General features: G+C 54.3%; 1 protein-coding gene across 2 annotated transcripts in view; it reads left to right on the top strand.

The window, feature by feature from the left end:
* The first annotated feature begins 4,395 nt into the window (after positions 1 to 4,395).
* Positions 4,396 to 19,198, top strand: part of LOC141221120 (uncharacterized) — a 249,516-nt gene continuing 234,713 nt past the window's right edge. For both annotated transcript variants that reach the window (XM_073666461.1, XM_073666459.1), the window contains exon 1: positions 4,396 to 4,521. In XM_073666461.1, coding sequence (XP_073522562.1) covers positions 4,424 to 4,521 — 98 coding nt within the window. In that variant the 5' untranslated portion in view covers positions 4,396 to 4,423. The remainder of the gene's footprint in view (positions 4,522 to 19,198) is intronic.

Genomic DNA, 19,198 nt, shown 5'->3' with positions numbered 1-19,198 from the left:
GGGATCATGGGTGTATTGAGAACGGGGCAAGCGGGTGATCACTGGCGAGCGGGGGATCATGGGCGAGCTGAGCCCGGGGCTAGCAGTGACGGGACAAGCGGGGGATCATGGGCGAGCTGAGATCGGGGCAACCGGGGGATCATGGGCGAGCTGAGCCTGGGGCGAGCAGTGATCGGGGCAAGCGGGAGATCATGGGCGAGCTGAGATCGGGGCAAGCGGTGGATCAATGGCGAGCGGGGGAGCACGGGCGAGCTAAGCCCGGGGTGAGCAGTGATCGGGGCAAGCAGGGGATCACGGGCGAGCAGTGATTGGGGCAAGCGGGGGATCATGGGCAAGTGATCGGGGCGTGCGGGAACTGGGTCCCGGGAAAGTGGGAAATCACTGATGAGTGGTGTCCGGGGGCGAACGGGGGATCATGGGTGAGCTGAGAATGGGGCAACCGGGGGATCATGGGCGAGCTGAGCCTGGGGCGAGCAGTGATCGGGGCAAGCGGGGGATCATGGGCGAGCTGAGCCCGGGGCAAGCGAGGGATCATGGGCGAGCTGAGATCGGGGCAAGCGGTGGATCAATGGCGAGCGGGGGATCACGGGCGAGCAGTGATCGGGGCAAGCGGGGGATCACGGGCGAGCAGTGATTGGGGCAAGCGGGGGATCATGGGCAAGTGATCGGGGCGTGCGGGAACTGGGTCCCGGGCAAGCGGGAAATCACTGTTGAGTGGTGTCCGGGGGAGAACGGGGGATCATGGGTGAGCTGGGCCTGTGGGGATCAGGGACGAGTGGTGAATTCAAGGGTGAGCTGAGCCCGGGGCGAGCAGTGATCGAGGCAAGCGGTGGATCACGGGCGAGCTGAGATCTGGGCAAGTGGGGGATCACGGGTGAGCTGAGCACGGGAGGACCAGTGATCGGGGCAAGCGGGGGATCATGGGCGAGCTGAGACCTGGGCAAGGGGGGGGGGGATCATGGGCGAGCAGTGATCGGAGCAAGCAGGAGATCATGGGCGAGCGGGGGATTACGGGCGAGCTGAGCCTGGGGCAAGCAGTGATCGGGGTAAGCGGGGGATCATAGGCGAGCTGAGATAGGGGCCAGCGGGGGATCATGGGCAACAGGCGATAGGGGCGTGCGGGAACTGGGTCCCGGGCAAGTGGGAAATCACTGATGAGTGGTGTCCGGGGGCGAGCGGGGGATCACGGATGAGCTGGGCCTGTGGCGAGCGGGGATCAGGGACAAGCGGTGAATTCAGGGGCGAGCTGGGCAAGGGCGAGCGGTGATGGGGGCAAGCGGGGAATCATGGGCGAGCTGAGCCCAGGGCGAGCAGTGATGGGGGCAAGCGGGGGATCATGGGCGAGCTGAGATCGGGGCAAGCGGGGGATCACGGGCGATCTGAGCCCGGGGCAAGCAGTGATCGGGGCAAGCAGGGAATCATGGGCGAGCTGAGATCGGGGCAAGCGGGGAGATCACAGGTGAGCTGAGCCGGGGCAAGCAGTGATCGGGGCAAGCGAGGGATCATGGGTGAGCGGAGATCGGGGCAAGCGGTGGATCACTGGCGAGCAGGGGATCACGGGCGAGCTAAGCCCGGGGCAAGCGGGGGATCACGGGCGAGCTGAGCCTGGGGCGAGCAGTGATCGGAGCAAGTTGGGGATCATAGGCGAGCGGGGGATCACGGGCGAGCAGTGATCGGGGCAAGCAGTGATCGGGGCCAGCAGTGATCATGGGCAAGCGGTGATCGGAGCGTGAGGAAACTGGGTCCCGGGCGAGCGGGATATCACTGATGAGTGGTGTCCGTTGGCGAGCGGGGGATCATGGGTGAGCTGGGCCTGTGGCGAGTGGGGATCAGGGACAAGCGGTGAATTCAGGGGTGAGCTGGGCCCGGGCGAGTGGTGATCGGTGCAAGCGGGGGATCATGGGCGAGCTAGGGTTCACGGCCGAGCTGAGCACGGGGCGAGCAGTGATCGGGGCAAGCGGGGGATCATGGGTGTATTGAGAACGGGGCAAGCGAGTGATCACTGGCGAGTGGGGGATCATGGGCGAGCTGAGCCCGGGGCGAGCAGGGGATCATGAGTGAGCGGAGATTGGGGCAACCGGGGGATCACGGGCGAGCTGAGCCAGGGGCGAGCAGTGATCGGAGCAAGTAGGGGATCATGGGCGAGCGGGGGATCACGGGCGAGCAGAGATTGGGGCAAGCAGGGGATCATGGGCAAGCGGTGATCGGGGCGTGCGGGAACTGGGTCCCGGGCAAGCGGGAAATCACTGATGAGTGGTGTCCGGGGGCGAACGGGGGATCATGGGTGAGCTGGGCCTGTGGGGATCAGGGACAAGTGGTGAATTCAGGAGTGAGCTGGGCCCGGGCGAGTGGTGATCGGTGCAAGCGGGGGATCACGGGCGAGCAGTGATCGGGGCAAGTGGGGGATTATGGGTGTATTGAGATCGGGGCAAGCGGGTGATCACTGGCGAGCGGGGGATCATGGGCGAGCTGAGCCCGTGGCGAGCAGTGATCGGGGCAAGCGGGGGATCATGAGTGAGCTGAGATTGGGGCAACCGGGGGATCATGGGCAAGCTGAGCCCGGGGCGAGCAGTGATCGGGGCAAGCGGGGGATCATGGGCGAGCTGAGCCCGGGGCAAGCGAGGGATCACGGGCGAGCAGAGATCAGGGCAAGCGGTTGATCAATGGCGAGCGGGGGATCACGGGCGAGCTGAGATCTGGGCAAGTGGGGGATCACGGGCGAGCAGTGATTGGAGCAAGCGGGGGATCATGGGCGAGCTGAGTCCGGGGCGACCAGTGATCGGGGCAAGCGGGGGATCATGGGCGAGCTGAGACCTGGGCAAGGGGGGGGGGGGATCATGGGCGAGCAGTGATCGGAGCAAGCAGGGGATCATGGGCGAGCGGGGGATCACGGGCAAGTTGAGCCTGGGGCAAGCAGTGATCGGGGCAAGCGGGGCATCATAGGCGAGCTGAGATAGGGGCAAGCGGGGGATCACGGGCGAGCTGAGCCCAGGGCGAGCAGTGATCGGAGCAAGTGGGGGATCATGGGTGAGCAGGGGATCACGGGCGAACTGAGATCGGGGCAAGCGGGGGATCACAAGTGAGCTGAGATCAGGGCAAGCGGGGGATCATGGGCGAGCGGGGGATCACAGGCGAGCAGTGATCGGGGTAAGCGAGGGATCATGGGCGAGCCGAGATCAGGGCAAGCTGAGCCCGGGGCAAGCAGTGATCGGAGCAAGTGGGGGATCATGGGAGAGCAGGGGATCATGGGAGAACTGAGATCAGAGCAAGCGGGGGATCATGGGATCACGGGCGAGCAGTGATTAGGGCAAGCGAGGGATCATGGGCGAGGTGAGATCGGGGCAAGCGGGGGATCATGGGCGAGCTGAGCCCGGAGCGAGCAGTGATCGGAGCAAGCGGGGGATCACGGGCAAGCTGAGATCGGGGCGAGCAGTGATCGGGGAAAGCGAGGGATCATGGGCGAGCTGAGATCGGGGATCACGGGCGAGCAGTGATCAGGGCAAGCGGGGGATCATGGGCGAGCAGTGATCGCGGGCTCACTGATGAATGGTGTCCAGGGGCGAGCGCGGGATCATGGGCAAGTGGTGATCGGGCGTGTGGGAACCGGATCCCACACGAGCTGTTATCAGGGCGAGTGGGGGATCACTGATGAGTGGTGTCCGGGGACGAGCAGTGAATTCTGGGGCGAGTGGTGATCGGGGCACGTGGGAGAGCAAGACCCAGAGGAGGTGGCCCGGGGCCCGGTGCAGAGGAGGTGGCCCGAGGATCGGCGCAGAGGAGGTGGCCCGGGGATCGGCGCAGAGGAGGTGGCCCAAGGATCGGCGCAGAGGAGGTGGCCCGGGGATCGGCGCAGAGGAGGTGGCCCGGGGATCGGCGCAGAGGAGGTGGCGCGGGGATCGGCGCAGAGGAGGTGGCCCGGTGCAGAGGAGGTGGCCCGGTGCAGAGGAGGTGGCCCGGGGATCGGCGCAGCCTCGCAGTCCGCTCATCTATAGCGCGCTCTCCCCGGGTTTCCTCCCACACTCCACATGTTGGGAAGTAGACTGTTACCCCCGATGGGGACAGTGATGACGTCTGCACAGCACTGCGGAATATGATGGCGACATATAGGCGAGTAACGTAAAATAAATACTGATTGGTGGCTAATATAGGGTTAAAACAAGCAGGAGTGACGTCATCACAACATTACACAGCAGGAGGGAGGACGCTCCGCACACAGAACTACAAGCCCCAGCAATCCCTGCTCCTACTCCTGTCATTCCGCGGTCACAACTCAGACCCCGAGCTCCGCCCCTCTTGTCACATGACCAGCACAGGTCCTTCACCGGTATTGATATTCCTCCGCTGAGCTCCGCCCCCTCCTGTCACATGACCAGCACAGGTCCTTCTTTCGCCACCACACTTCGCCTCCGCTGCGCTCCGCCCCATGTGTGATGTCATCAGGTCCTGCGGCTCTGTACGGAGTGCACTGTACAAACGCTGCGGTCGCTGCTATGTGGAGGTTTCTCGCCCCTTCTGTGCGCAGTAAGCAGATCGCCTTCTTTTCTAGAGTTGTGCACGGAGACTGTACAGACACACAGGACTGGTCTGTCAGCTCTTAAAGGGGTTTTCATTTTAATCCATGGCTGTGTCTGACTGTGTACGGGACATACCACATCTCCTGGGCAGGGAGGAAGCAGAAGAGTATACAGACAGGACAGTAGGAGAGTATGCAGACGGGACAGCAGAAGAGTATACAGACGGGACAGCAGAAGAGTAGCCAGACAGGACAGCAGGAGAGTATGCAGACGGGACAGCAGGAGAGTATACAGACGGGACAGCAGGAGAGTATACAGACGGGACAGCAGAAGAGTAGCCAGACAGGACAGCAGGAGAGTATGCAGACAGGACAGTAGGAGAGTATGCAGACGGGACAACAGGGGAGTATACAGACAGGACAGCAGAAGAGTATCCAGACAGGACAGCAGGAGAGTATGCAGACGGGACAGTAGGAGAGTATGCAGACGGGACAGCAGGAGAGTATGCAGACGGGACAGCAGGAGAGTATGCAGACGGGACAACAGGGGAGTATCCAGACAGGACAGCAGAAGAGTATCCAGACAGGACAGTAGGAGAGTATACAGACAGGACAGCAGAAGAGTATCCAGACAGGACAGCAGGGGAGTATGCGGACAGGACAGTAGGAGAGTATGCAGACGGGACAGCAGGAGAGTATGCAGACGGGACAGCAGGAGAGTATGCAGACGGGACAACAGGGGAGTATACAGACAGGACAGCAGAAGAGTATCCAGACAGGACAGCAGGAGAGTATGCAGACGGGACAGCAGAAGAGTATCCAGACAGGACAGCAGGAGAGTATGCAGACAGGACAGTAGGAGAGTATGCAGACGGGACAGCAGGAGAGTATGCAGACGGGACAACAGGGGAGTATACAGACAGGACAGCAGAAGAGTATCCAGACAGGACAGCAGGGGAGTATGCAGACGGGACAGCAGGAGAGTATCCAGACGGGACAGCAGGAGAGTATCCAGACGGGACAGCAGAAGAGTATCCAGACGGGACAACAGTGGAGTATCCAGACGGGACAACAGGGGAGTATCCAGACGGGACCACAGGGGAGTATCCAGACGGGACAACAGGGGAGTATCCAGACGTGACAGCAGGGGAGTATCCAGACGGGACAGCAGAAGAGTATCCAGACGGGACAGCAGGGGAGTATCCAGACGGGACAGCAGGGGAGTATCCAGACGGGACAGCAGAAGAGTATCCAGACGGGACAGCAGAAGAGTATCCAGACGGGACAGCAGGGGAGTATCCAGACGGGACAACAGTGGAGTATCCAGACGGGACAACAGGGGAGTATCCAGACGGGACCACAGGGGAGTATCCAGACGGGACAACAGGGGAGTATCCAGACGTGACAGCAGGGGAGTATCCAGACGGGACAGCAGAAGAGTATCCAGACGGGACAGCAGGGGAGTATCCAGACGGGACAGCAGGGGAGTATCCAGACGGGACAGCAGAAGAGTATCCAGACGGGACAGCAGAAGAGTATCCAGACGGGACAGCAGGGGAGTATACAGACGGGACAGCAGAAGAGTATCCAGACAGGACAGCAGGGGAGTATACAGACGGGACAGCAGAAGAGTATCCAGACAGGACAGCAGGGGAGTATACAGACGGGACAGCAGGAGAGTATACAGACAGGACAGCAGGGGAGTATCCAGACGGGACAGCAGAAGAGTATCCAGACGGGACAGCAGAAGAGTATCCAGACGGGACAGCAGGGGAGTATCCAGACGGGACAGCAGGGGAGTATCCAGACGGGACAGCAGGGGAGTATCCAGACGGGACAGCAGAAGAGTATCCAGACGGGACAGCAGGGGAGTATCCAGACGGGACAGCAGAAGAGTATCCAGACGGGACAGCAGAAGAGTATCCAGACGGGACAGCAGAAGAGTATCCAGACAGGACAGCAGGGGAGTATACAGACGGGACAGCAGGAGAGTATACAGACAGGACAGTAGGAGAGTATGCAGACGGGACAGCAGAAGAGTATCCAGACAGGACAGCAGGGGAGTATACAGACGGGACAGCAAAAGAGTATCCAGACAGGACAGCAGGAGAGTACCCAGACGGGACAGCAGAAGAGTATCCAGACGGGACAACAGGGGAGTATCCAGACGGGACAACAGGGGAGTATCCAGACGGGACAACAGGGGAGTATCCAGACGGGACAACAGGGGAGTATCCAGACGGGACAACAGGGGAGTATCCAGACGGGACAACAGGGGAGTATCCAGACGGGACAACGGGAGTATACAGACGGGACAGCAGGAGAGTATACAGACGGGACAGCAGAAGAGTATGCGGAGGGACAGCAGGAGAGTATGCGGAGGGACAGCAGAAGAGTATACAGACGGGACAGCAGGAGAGTATGCGGACGGGACAGCAGGAGAGTATACCGATGGGACAGCAGGAGAGTATGCGGAGGGACAGCAGGAGAGTATGCGGACGGGACAGCAGGAGAGTATGCGGACGGGACAGCAGGAGAGTATGCGGACGGGACAGCAGGAGAGTATACAGACGGGACAGCAGGAGAGCATGCCGATATTAAAGCAGAGGATTCATTTTGTGAGGTAAAATATTGTTTAAAAGCAGTCAGGAAAATGTTTTACCTCACAGAAAGAATCTCCTGCAGTAATGTCTGTATAATCTTCTGTGTTCTTCCTGCCCAGGATCCGTGCTATGATCAGACTGTGGTCCAGCAAAGTCAGACACAGCCATGGGTTAAAATGAACTTTTGTTTGTGGGAAAACCCCTTTAAGCTCAGGCCTTCAAGGAATTGTCCACTACTTCCCAATAATGACCTTTCTTCAGATACATGGAATATCAGGTGTGTGGTCTGACTCTGACCCCACAGACAGCTATCAATGGTGCCACACCCGGCCTGCCGCCTCCCCAGGGACTCCACACCCCGCCTGCCGCCTCCCCAGGAACTCCACACCCCGCCTGCCGCCTCCCCAGGAACTGCACACCCCGCCTGCCGCCTCCCCAGGGACTGCACACCCTGCCTGCCGCCTCCCCAGGGACTGCACACCCCGCCTGCCGCCTCCCCAGGAACTGCACACCCCGCCTGCCGCCTCCCCAGGGACTGCACACCCCGCCTGCCGCCTCCCCAGGGACTGCACACCCCGCCTGCCGCCTCCCCAGGGACTGCACACCCCGCCTGCCACCTCCCCAGGGACTCCACACCCCGCCTGCCACCTCCCCAGGGACCACACACACCCCGCCTGCCGCCTCCATACCCTGCTTGCCGCCTCCCCAGGGACTGCACACCCCGCCTGCCGCCTCCCCAGGGACTGCACACCCCGCCTGCCGCCTCCCCAGGGACTGCACACCCCGCCTGCCGCCTCCCCAGGGACTGCACACCCCGCCTGCCGCCTCCCCAGGGACTGCACACCCCGCCTGCCACCTCCCCAGGGACTCCACACCCCGCCTGCCGCCTCCATACCCTGCCTGCCGCCTCCCCAGGGACTGCACACCCCGCCTGCCGCCTCCCCAGGGACTGCACACCCCGCCTGCCGCCTCCGCAGGGACTGCAGACCACACCTGCCGCCTCCCCAGGGACTGCACACCCCGCCTGCCGCTTCCCCAGGGACTGCACACCCCGCCTGCCGCTTCCCCAGGGACTGCACACCCCGCCTGCCGCCTCCCCAGGGACTGCACACCCCGCCTGCCTCCTCCCCAGGGACTGCACACCCCGCCTGCCTCATCCGCAGGGACTGCACACCCCGCCTGCCGCCTCCCCAGGGACTGCACACCCCGCCTGCCGCCTCCCCAGGGACTGCACACCCCGCCTGCCGCCTCTCCAGGGACTGCACACCCCGCCTGCCGCGTCCCCAGGGACTGCACACCCCACCTGCCGCCTCCCCAGGGACTGCAAACCCGGCATGCCGCCTCCCCAGGGACTGCACACCCCGCCTGCCGCCTCCCCAGGGACTGCACACCCCGCCTGCCGCCTCCCCAGGGACTGCACACCCCTCCTGCCGCCTCCCCAGGGACTGCACACCCCTCCTGCCGCCTCCCCAGGGACTGCACACCCCGCCTGCCGCCTCCCCAGGGACTGCACACCCCGCCTGCCGCCTCCCCAGGGACTGCACACCCCGCCTGCCGCCTCCCCAGGGACTGCACACCCGGCCTGCCGCCTCCCCAGGGACTGCACACCCGGCCTGCCGCCTCCCCAGGGACTGCACACCCGGCCTGCCGCCTCCCCAGGGACTGCACACCCGGCCTGCCGCCTCCCCAGGGACTGCACACCCGGCCTGCCGCCTCCCCAGGGACTGCACACCCGGCCTGCCGCCTCCCCAGGGACTGCACACCCGGCCTGCCGCCTCCCCAGGGACTGCACACCCCGCCTGCTTCCTCCCCAGGGACTGCACACCCCGCCTGCCGCCTCCCCAGGGACTGCACACCCCGCCTGCCGCCTCCCCAGGGACTCCACACCCCGCCTGCCGCCTCCATACCCTGCTTTCCGTCTCCCCAGGGACTGCACACCCCGCCTGCCGCCTCCCCAGGGACTGCACACCCCACCTGCCGCCTCCCCAGGGACTGCACACCCCGCCTGCCGCCTCCCCAGGGACTGCACACCCCTCCTGCCGCCTCCCCAGGGACTGCACACCCCGCCTGCCGCCTCCCCAGGGACTGCACACCCCGCCTGCCGCCTCCCCAGGGACTGCACACCCCGCCTGCCGCCTCCCCAGGGACTGCACACCCCGCCTGCCGCCTCCCCAGGGACTGCACACCCGGCCTGCCGCCTCCCCAGGGACTGCACACCCGGCCTGCCGCCTCCCCAGGGACTGCACACCCGGCCTGCCGCCTCCCCAGGGACTGCACACCCGGCCTGCCGCCTCCCCAGGGACTGCACACCCCGCCTGCTTCCTCCCCAGGGACTCCACACCCCGCCTGCCGCCTCCATACCCTGCTTGCCACCTCCCCAGGGACTGCACACCCCGCCTGCCGCCTCCCCAGGGACTGCACACCCCGCCTGCCGCCTCCCCAGGGACTGCACACCCCGCCTGCCGCCTCCCCAGGGACTCCACACCCCGCCTGCCGCCTCCATACCCTGCTTTCCGCCTCCCCAGGGACTGCACACCCTGCCTGCCGCCTCCCCAGGGACTGCACACCCTGCCTGCCGCCTCCCCAGGGACTGCACACCCTGCCTGCCGCCTCCCCAGGGACTGCACACCCTGCCTGCCGCCTCCCCAGGGACTGCACACCCCGCCTGCCGCCTCCCCAGGGACTGCACACCCCGCCTGCCGCTTCCCCAGGGACTGCACACCCCACCTGCCGCCTCCCCAGGGACTGCACACCCCGCCTGCCGCCTCCCCAGGGACTGCACACCCCGCCTGCTACCAGGGCTGTGGAATTGGAGTCGTGGAGTCGGTATAAAATGGACTGACTCCGACACCTAAAATATATGATAAATTGGGTTCAGTAGTTCAATGCAGTTTATGGGGAATATTTTTTCATAAGAATTTGGGAAAGGTCTGAAATGTCCTATAAATGTCTGTCCTATTCCTGATCTCAGGGTCTGGACTTATTGCTGAGATGAATCTGCTACAGTACATTTATCACTTTAAAAGGGTTGTCCGGTACTTTTAAAAATCTGCCAATGTGTTTTAATGATAAATAGAAGCTTCTTTCTAATTACCTCCTGGTGCTGTTTCTGCCTGTGAGCGGCGCTATCGGTGGCCACTCACAGGCAGCACGTGACCCCCGCTGACGTCACGTCAAGTGAGGCGTGACTCAGCGTTGGGGTCGGCTGTGGGCGGGGTTACCCCCCGCATCATACCCAGCATCCACCGCGCGCTTTCCCAATGAATGGGGACAGGGAGAGAGCGAGGTTGATGTCAGAGCAGGCTGCAGCCGGGGGTCACATGCTGCCTGTGACAGCACTGGACAACCCCTTTAAACATGAGCCATGTATGAGGGAGTCGGAGTCAGTGTCATGGAAATTGAGGAGTCGGAGGTTTGGCTTACCGACTCCACAGACCCCGCCTTCCACTTCCACACCCCGCCCGCTGCCTCCCTAGGGACTGCACACCCCGCCTGCCACCTCCACACACCGCCCGCCGCCTCCATACCCCGCCTGCCGCCTCTCCGGGGACTCCACACCCCGCCTGCCGCCTCCTCACAGACTGCACACCCCGCCTGCCGCCTCCACACCCCGCCTGTCACCTCAGGGTTAGGGTCACGTCATGACAATATTATGAAAAATTACAGTAAAGGAAGGTACTTAGCACATAGATTGGCCAATATATGTGTGCCCAACAGCCAATGTCAGGACGTCCTTCATTGTTCGGTCCCTTGAATTTTTTAGTTGGATCCTGTTCACACTGCTTTGGATGTTCTGGTCATTTTCGCTATTTGTTTAAGGGATATAGTATAGTTGCAAAAACGCAGGTATCAAGTTTTCCTGTGTATATTGTGCCACAACCCTTATGAAGTTGAATAGGTAATTTTATTTTCACTGAACTTTAACACCATGCATAAAGAGACAAATGGACAGTGAAAAAAAACGCAGCAAAATGCAAGAAAAACCAAGCAAAACCTGCTTTTTCCAGGCCGTCCCTCCTGACAGCACCATAGGAGGACGTCCTTCTTATCCTTTCAGGGACAGGCAACACATGAGAGGTTAAAAAGCCCATCCCACCTCCACCCTTCAGTGTTTTTCCTGTCCCTGCGAGGATCGTAACCGCGAGAGGAACAGAGAAGATCATAGGCGTTACCTTTTGGAAAGCGGACTCAGGGGGATCGGGTGTCTCAGTTCTCCTTCTCCCTGTCAAGTGGTCTGCAGACGACACCCCCTAAAAGGGGGTTCCTCAGCCTGAAACGAGTGCAGTGCTGCTCTTGGTTCTGTAAGCCGCTTCCCTCCGGTGGAGGGCTCTCGGCTTCGGCACCTGCTTCCGGTACGCATGGACCATGTGAGAGGCACACTACCGCTGATGTCATCAAGGAGAGCGGAGGTGCGCGGTCAAAATTTTAAAGACACAGTAAGCGTGCGTTCCACAGTGGAATGCATGAGGCGGGGAAGACTTCTGGCCAGGTAGTATATAAATGTTACCTGTGTCTGAAACCCTGCATGCTGTATACTGGGTATGATGGATGAATCTGGCAGAGCAGACGTCCCATCAGAGCAGCCCATGGTGCACATGAGTTGGGGAACATACAGTGGGGGAAATAAGTAGCGGTATTTGATCCCTTGCTGTTTTTGTAAGTTTGCCCACTGACAAAGACATGAACAGTCTATAATTTTAAGGGTAGGTTAATTTTAACATTGAGAGATAGAATATCCCCCCAAAAAATCAAGAAAATCACATTGTATAAATTAGATAAATGTATTTGCATTTTGCAGTGAGAAATAAGTATTTGATCCCCTACAAACCATTATGAGTTCTGGCTCCTACAGACCAGCTAGACGCTCCTAATCAACTCGTTACCTGCATTAAAGACAGCTGTCTTACATAGTCAGCTGTATAAAAGACTCATGTCTACAGACTCAATTAATCAGTCAGACTCTAACCTCTACAACATGGGCAAGACCAAAGAGCTTTCTAAGGATGTCAGGGACAAGATCATAGACCTGCACAAAGCTGGAATGTGCTACAAACCCATAAGTAAGACTCTGGGTGAGAAGGGTACAACTGTTGTTGCAATAGTAAGAAAATGGAAGAAATACAAAATTACTGTCAATCGACATCGATCTGGGGCATCATGCAAAATCTCACCTCGTGGGGTATCCTTGATCATGAGGAAGGTGAGAAATCAGCCTAAAACTACACGGGGGAAACTTATTAATGATCTCAAGGCAGCTGGGACCACATTCACCAAGAAAACCATTGGTAACACATTACGCCTTAAAGGTTTAAAATCCTGCAGTGCCCGCAAGGTCCCCCTGCTCAAGAAGGCACATGTGCAGGCCCGTCTGAAGTTTGCCAATGAACACCTGGATGATTCTGTGAGTTATTAGGAGAAGGTGCTGTGGTCAGATGAGACAAAAATTGAGGTCTTTGGCATTAACTCAACTCGATGTGTTTGGAGGAAGAAGAAGGATGAGTACAACCCTAAGAACATCAGCCCAACCGTGAAGCATTGTGGGGGAAACATTATACTTTGGGGTGCTTTTCTGCAAAGGGGACATGATGACTGCACCGTACTGAAGGGAAGATGGATCGGGTCATGTATCGCGAGATTTTGGTAAACAACCTCCTTCCCTCAGTAAGAGCATTGAAGATGGGTCGTGGCTGGGTCTTTCAGCAAGACAATGACCCAAAACATACAGCCAAGGCAACTAAGCAGTGGCTCAAAAAGAAACACAGTAAGGTCATGGAGTGGCCTAGCCAGTCTCCAGACCTTAATCCCATAGAAAACTTATGAAGGGAGTTGAAGCTCCGAGTTGCCAAGCAACAGCCTCAAAATCTGATTGATTTAGAGATGATCTGCAAAGAGAAGTGGACCAAAACTCCTCCTGACATGTGCGCAACCCTCATCATCAACTACAAAAAACATCTGACTGCTGAGCTGCCAACAAGAGTTTTGCCACCAAGTATTAAGTGTTATTTGCCAGAGGGATCAAATACTTATTTCTCACTGCAAAATGCAAAAAAAATTATGTAATTTATACATTGTGATTTTCTTGATTTTTTTTTTTTTTTTTTGGGATATTCTATCTCTCAATGTTAAAAGTAACCTACCCTTAAAATTATAGACTGTTCATGTCTTTGTCAGTGGGCAAACTTACAAAAACAGCAAGGGATATTTCCCCCACTGTTACCTGAAGCCTGGGGGAAACACTGTTTGATAGCTGTACTTCCAAGATCATCAGGGAAGAGCAGCCAACCCTTCTAACCAACATGAGATCCATGATTAGGGAAGAAGGATGGGCATCAATTTCCGGTCTAGTTTCCCCGCAAATCTCTCAACCAGGGCCTCGAGTGATAAGCCCTAGGTGGGAGATGGAACTAAGTTCTGAGGAAGAACTACAGTCCTTCAGATTGGAACAGGAGGAAGGAGAAGAGATAGTCTCAGATTCTCCGGAAGAAGGAAAAAATATGTCTTTTTTCATCAGAAAAGACAGATGAACTCCTACGAGCGTGGAGGTGGAGGAAGCTCAGAAATCTCATTCAATACAGGATGAGATATTTAGGGGCCTAAGGTCTTGAAAGAATAGTTTTCCTGTAAACAACCACATTTGTGCCATGACCCTTGAAGAATGGTAGAATGCGGAAAAAAGACTGGTGATACCCCGTGACTTTAGACTCCAGTTACAGTTTCAGCCAGAAGACATAAAATCCTGGGAGGAAATGCCAAAAATTGATGTACCGGTAGCCAAGGTAGCCAGAAAGACGGCAATCCCATTTGAAAATTCTTCAAGCCTCAAAGAGCCCATGGAAAGGAAGGTCGATGGCCTTCTGAAGAGAACCTGGAAGACATCAGCAGCTATAATAAGTAATATAGCTGCGACCTCGGTCCTTAGATCCATTCACTTATGGGTGGATAATTTGGAAGAACGATTGAGGAATAAGACTCCTAGGGGAATTATTTTAAAATCTCTTCCCTTACTTAAGTTAGCTACAGTTTTCATGTCTGATGCGTCTACAAAATCAGTCAGATTTGCCGCCAGAAATAGTGCCCTCTCGAATGCTTCTTGTCGTGCCATTTGGTTAAAAATATGGTCCGGGGATAACCACTCAAAAAACAAGCTTTGCTCTATTCCCTTTTCAGGGTCTAGAGTATTTGGGTCGGTGCTAGACGAGATTCTACAGAAGGCTTCAGACAAGAAGAAAGGGTTTCCTGAGGAAAAGACCAAAAAATATCAGTCTTTTCGTAGATCCCGCCCCTCTCAAAGATCGGATTATTAACTTCTTAACGACCGCCATAACGCATTTTTACAGAGTTCATTAAGGGCACTTAATCCACAGCGCTGTTAAAATGCGTCATTGTGGCACAAGTGAATAGCGCCGCCTGGCAGCGGCGATTCCTGCGGGTGACAGCTGACATCCTGCAGTATCGGCCCCGGCCGGTCTCGATGCTGATCGGGGCCGATTAACCCCTTAAATACTGCTGTCAATCGTGACAGCGGTATTTAAGTGCTTACGAAGGGGTCGCAAGAGAATCGCTGGTCTCGATGGTTACCATGGTACCCTGAGATTATGTGATGATCCCAGGGTACGGTGGCCTGTGAGATCCAGCAATAAGCTGACAGGTCTCATACACTGCAGTACAGAGGTACTTGGTGAAAAAGTTTAAAAATAGTTAAATAAAATATGTAAAAAAGTAAAAAAAAACACAAAAAATGCACACAAATCACTAAAATCCGTTTTGACGCTCAAAATGCAATGTTTGTGATAAAACAAAAATAAAACGTATACATAATTGGTATCGCCGCTTCCGGAACGACCCGCTCTATAAAACTGTCACGTTACTTAGTCCGTTTGGGGAACACCGTAAAAAATAAAAAACATGCCAAAAATGACTTTTTAATCATACTGACTCACAAAAAAAGTGAATAAAAAGCGATCAAAAAGTCGTATGTAAAAAAAGGCCAAACCGTCCCGCAAAAAACAAGCCATAATATGTCACATGTGACAAAAAAATAAAAAAATTACATCTCTCAGAATGTGACGATACAAAATCAAGTTCTTTTTTGTAAACTGCTGTTTTTAGTCTGTAAAAATAGCAAAGCATAAAAAATATATATATAAATCTGGTATCGCTGTAATCGTACCTACCCGGTGGACAAATCAGTCTTATCACTTTTACCGCACGGCAAACAGCGCAAAAAATAAAAATAATAACTGAATTGCTGGTTTTTGTGTCTGAAAAATCTGAATAAAAAGCGATCAAAAATTACTATGTGCCACAAAATGGTACCAAAAAAATCTGCAACTCGTCCCTCAAAAAATAAGCCCTCATACAGCTCTGTTCACCAAAAAATAAAAAAGTTCCAGCTCTCAGAATATGGCGACGAAAATAACTACTTTTTATTAAAAAAAGCATTTTTACTGTGTGATAGCAGCAAAACCTAAAAAAAAACATATAAATCTGGTACCGCTGTAATCGCACCGACCCGAAGAATAAATCTGCCTTATGATTTATACCGCATTGTGAACCGCGCAAAAATAAAAATAAGAACTATTCTGGTACTGCTGTCTTTTGCTTCATTCTGCTTCCAAAAAAATCGGAATAAGGCTCAGCTCATGTTTATCCTGCACTCTCCGCTGAGCGCATACGTTGGGGTTTCCATGTAAATTCATCTGCTTCTTTGTGGTGGGTGGTTCTGTTGGGGGTTTCGTCTGAATCGCATTTTTGTGGGATTTACACGGAAACCCGTAGTAAGTGCTCAGCGTAGACTGGCGATCGAGTATTATTCTGGAAGCAATCAAAAATTATGTACCCCAAAATGATACCAAAAAACCCCTAAGTTATCCCACACAAACCCAGCCCCCTCTCAGGTCCATCATCTGTCACTGGGACTATAGGGGGTCCCACGTTACTGGTAGAACAAAGACTCTGGAAAAGCGACATGGCTCCTGCCCCCTCAAATAAAATCCAGTGAATTCTGCGCTCCCAAATCCTCCTTCTGAGTTCCATTGTGCCTAAACCGCAGTAAGCGGCCACATGTTTAGCTTTATTGTAGTGGGGAGAGCACTTAATTTACGGGATGTGTAACCAGGAGAAATGTATGGGGCACTATACTTTATGGGGGCACAATGTATGGGCACTAAACTGGCATATTTGGAATTCTCCAGAATAAAGCCTGGCGTGGATGTTGCATAAGTCACTGCAGCGGTAGATTAATTCATTAAGATGTGTAATTTATACATTGGGGTCACTTTTGGGGTTTTTCTGCTGTTCTGGCACCTTTGGGGCTCCACAAATGTCGCCCACAAACTATTCTACCAAAATCTATGCTCAAAAAGCCAAATAGTGCTCCTTTCTTCTCAGCCCTGACGTGTGGCCTAACAGTAATTTCTGATCACATATGGGGCATCATCGCGTTCGGGAGAAATAGCGTAACAAATTATGGGGTCCGTTTTCTTCTATTATCCATTGCAAAAATTACAAATTTGGGGCTAAAACTACATTTTCGTGAAAAAAATGATAAAATCCTTGAGGGGTGTAGTTTCCAAAATGGGGTAACTTGTCGGAGTTTTCCACTGTTTAGGCACATCAGGGGTCAGGGGCTCTCTAAACGTGACATGACACCCGCAGACCATTCCATCAAAGTCTGCCTTCCAAACATCACTCCTTCCTTTCCAAGCAGGGCTGTAGAGTCGGAGTCGTGGAGTCGGAGTCTGTGTCCATTTTGGTGGAGTCGGAGTCGGTATAAAATGGACCGACTCCAACTCCTAAAATATATAATAAATTGGGTACAGTAGTTCAGTGCAGTTTGTGGGGAATATTTTTTTCAAAAGAATTTGGGAAAGTTATGAAATGTCCTATTCCAGATCTAAGGGTCTAGACTTTTAGCTGAGATTAATCTGTGCTACAGTAAATTTATCGCTTAAACATGAGCCATGTATGAGGGAGTCGTGGAGTGAGTCGGTGACATGAAAATTGAGGAGTTGGAGGTTTGGCTTACTGACTCCACAGCCCTGTTTCCAAGCCCTGCCGTGCGTCCAAACAATAGTTTTCCCCTAAATATACTGTGTGTCCGTACTCAGGTGCAATTGCACATCAAATTTTGGGGTCCATTTTCTCCTGTTACCCTTGTAAAAATAAAAAATTGGGGCTACAAGTACATTTTTGTGGAAAAAAATGTGATTTCTTAATTTCACGGCTCTACGTTATAAACTTTCGTGAAGCACCTGGCAGTTCAAGGTGCTCACCACACATCTAGATAAGTTCCCTAAGGGGTCTAGTTTCCAAAATGGGGTCAATTGTGGAGGCTTTTCACTGTTTAGGCACATCAGGGGCTCTCCAAATGCGACATGGTATCCACTAATTATTCAAGCAAATTTTACATTCAAAAAGTCACATGGTGCTCCTTCCCTTTTGAACCCTGCCGTGAGCCCAAAAAGTGTTTTTTCCCCACATACAGGGTATCAGCTTACTCAGGAGGAATTGCACAACAAATGGTAGGAGCCAATTTCTCCTGTTACCCTTATGAAAATGCAAAATTGGGGGCTAAAAAACATTTTTGTGGGAAAAATTAGAAATTGTTTTTTTTACTGCTCAATATTATAAACTTCCATGAAACACCTAGAGGCTCAAGGTGTTCACCACACATCTAGATAAGTTCACTGAGGGGTCTAGTTTCCAAAATCGTGTCGCTTGTGGGGGGTTTCCACTGTTTAGGCACATCAGGGGCTCCCCAAACGTGACATGGCATCCGCTAATTATTTAAGCAAATTTTACATTCAAAAAGTCAAATGGCTCTCCTTCCCTTCCAAGCCCTGCTGTGAGCCCAAACAGTGGTTTTCACTCACATATGGGGTATTGGCGTGCTCAAGAGAAATTGCACAACAAATTTTGTGGTCCATTTGATCTCGTTACCCTTGTGAAAATAAAAAAATGTTGTGAAAAAAACATTTTGTGAAAAAAAGTTAAATGTTCATTTTTTCCTTCCACGTTGCTTCAGTTCCTGTGAAGCACGTGAAGGGTTAATAAACTTCTTGAATGTGGTTTTGAGCACCTTGAGGGGTGCAGTTTTTAGAATGGTGTCACTTTTGGGTTATTTTCTATCATAAAGACCCCTCGAAGTCACTTCAGATGTGATGTGGTCCCTAAAAAAAATGGTTTTGAAAGTTTTGTTGGAAAAATGAGAAATCGCTGGTCAACTTTTAACCCTTATAACTTCCGAACAAAAATAAATTTTGGTTCCAAAACTGTTCTGATGTGAAGTAGACATGTGGGAAATGTTATTTATTAACTATAAAAAGTTCCTGATTTAGAGGAACCAAACGACCGCCCCAACACCCAAAGGAATAAATGAAAAAAGGAAGAAAGAGGGGTGTAGGAAAGGGCACCAAACATTCTGAATAACCCTGGTAAATACCAATAGACAACAATACTAGAAAAAATGATAAACTTAATACCATGCACAAACACCAACAAGTTAAAACGTACTTAAAAGCAGATAAAAACACAAGAAAATCCCCTTATTGAATGTACTTATACAAATATATACCGTATTTTTCGGACTATAAGACGCACCTAGGTTTTAGAGGAGGAAAATAGAAAAAAAATTTAAGTAAAAAATGTGGTTACGATGCACTGTTAAGGGGGAGCGGGTCTGCTGCTGACACTGGTATAGGGGTAATGTCCCCCAATTTTGATATCCCCCATCCTGGTAGATATGCCCCCCTTCCTATTATATGTGGCCCCCATCCTGGTATGCATGGCACCCCTCCATCCTGATATGCATGGCACCCCTCCATCCTGATATGCATGGCACCCCTCCATCCTGATATGCATGGTACCCCTCCATCCTGATATGCATGGTACCCCTCCATCCTGATATGCATGGCACCCCTCCATCCTGATATGCATGGCACCCCTCCATCCTGATATGCATGGCACCCCTTCATCCTGATATGCATGGCACCCCTCCATCCTGGTATGCATGGCACCCCTCCATCCTGGTATGCATGGCACCCCTCCATCCTGGTATGCATGGCACCCCTCCATCCTGGTA

This window comes from Phyllobates terribilis, unplaced genomic scaffold, assembly GCF_046119375.1.
Source record: "Phyllobates terribilis strain yellow unplaced genomic scaffold, ASM4611937v1 Scaffold_318__1_contigs__length_2195899, whole genome shotgun sequence".
NCBI lineage: Eukaryota > Metazoa > Chordata > Amphibia > Anura > Dendrobatidae > Phyllobates > Phyllobates terribilis.
The sequence above is the reverse complement of the archived record's forward strand: the minus strand, read 5'-3'. Positions and strand labels throughout refer to the sequence as shown.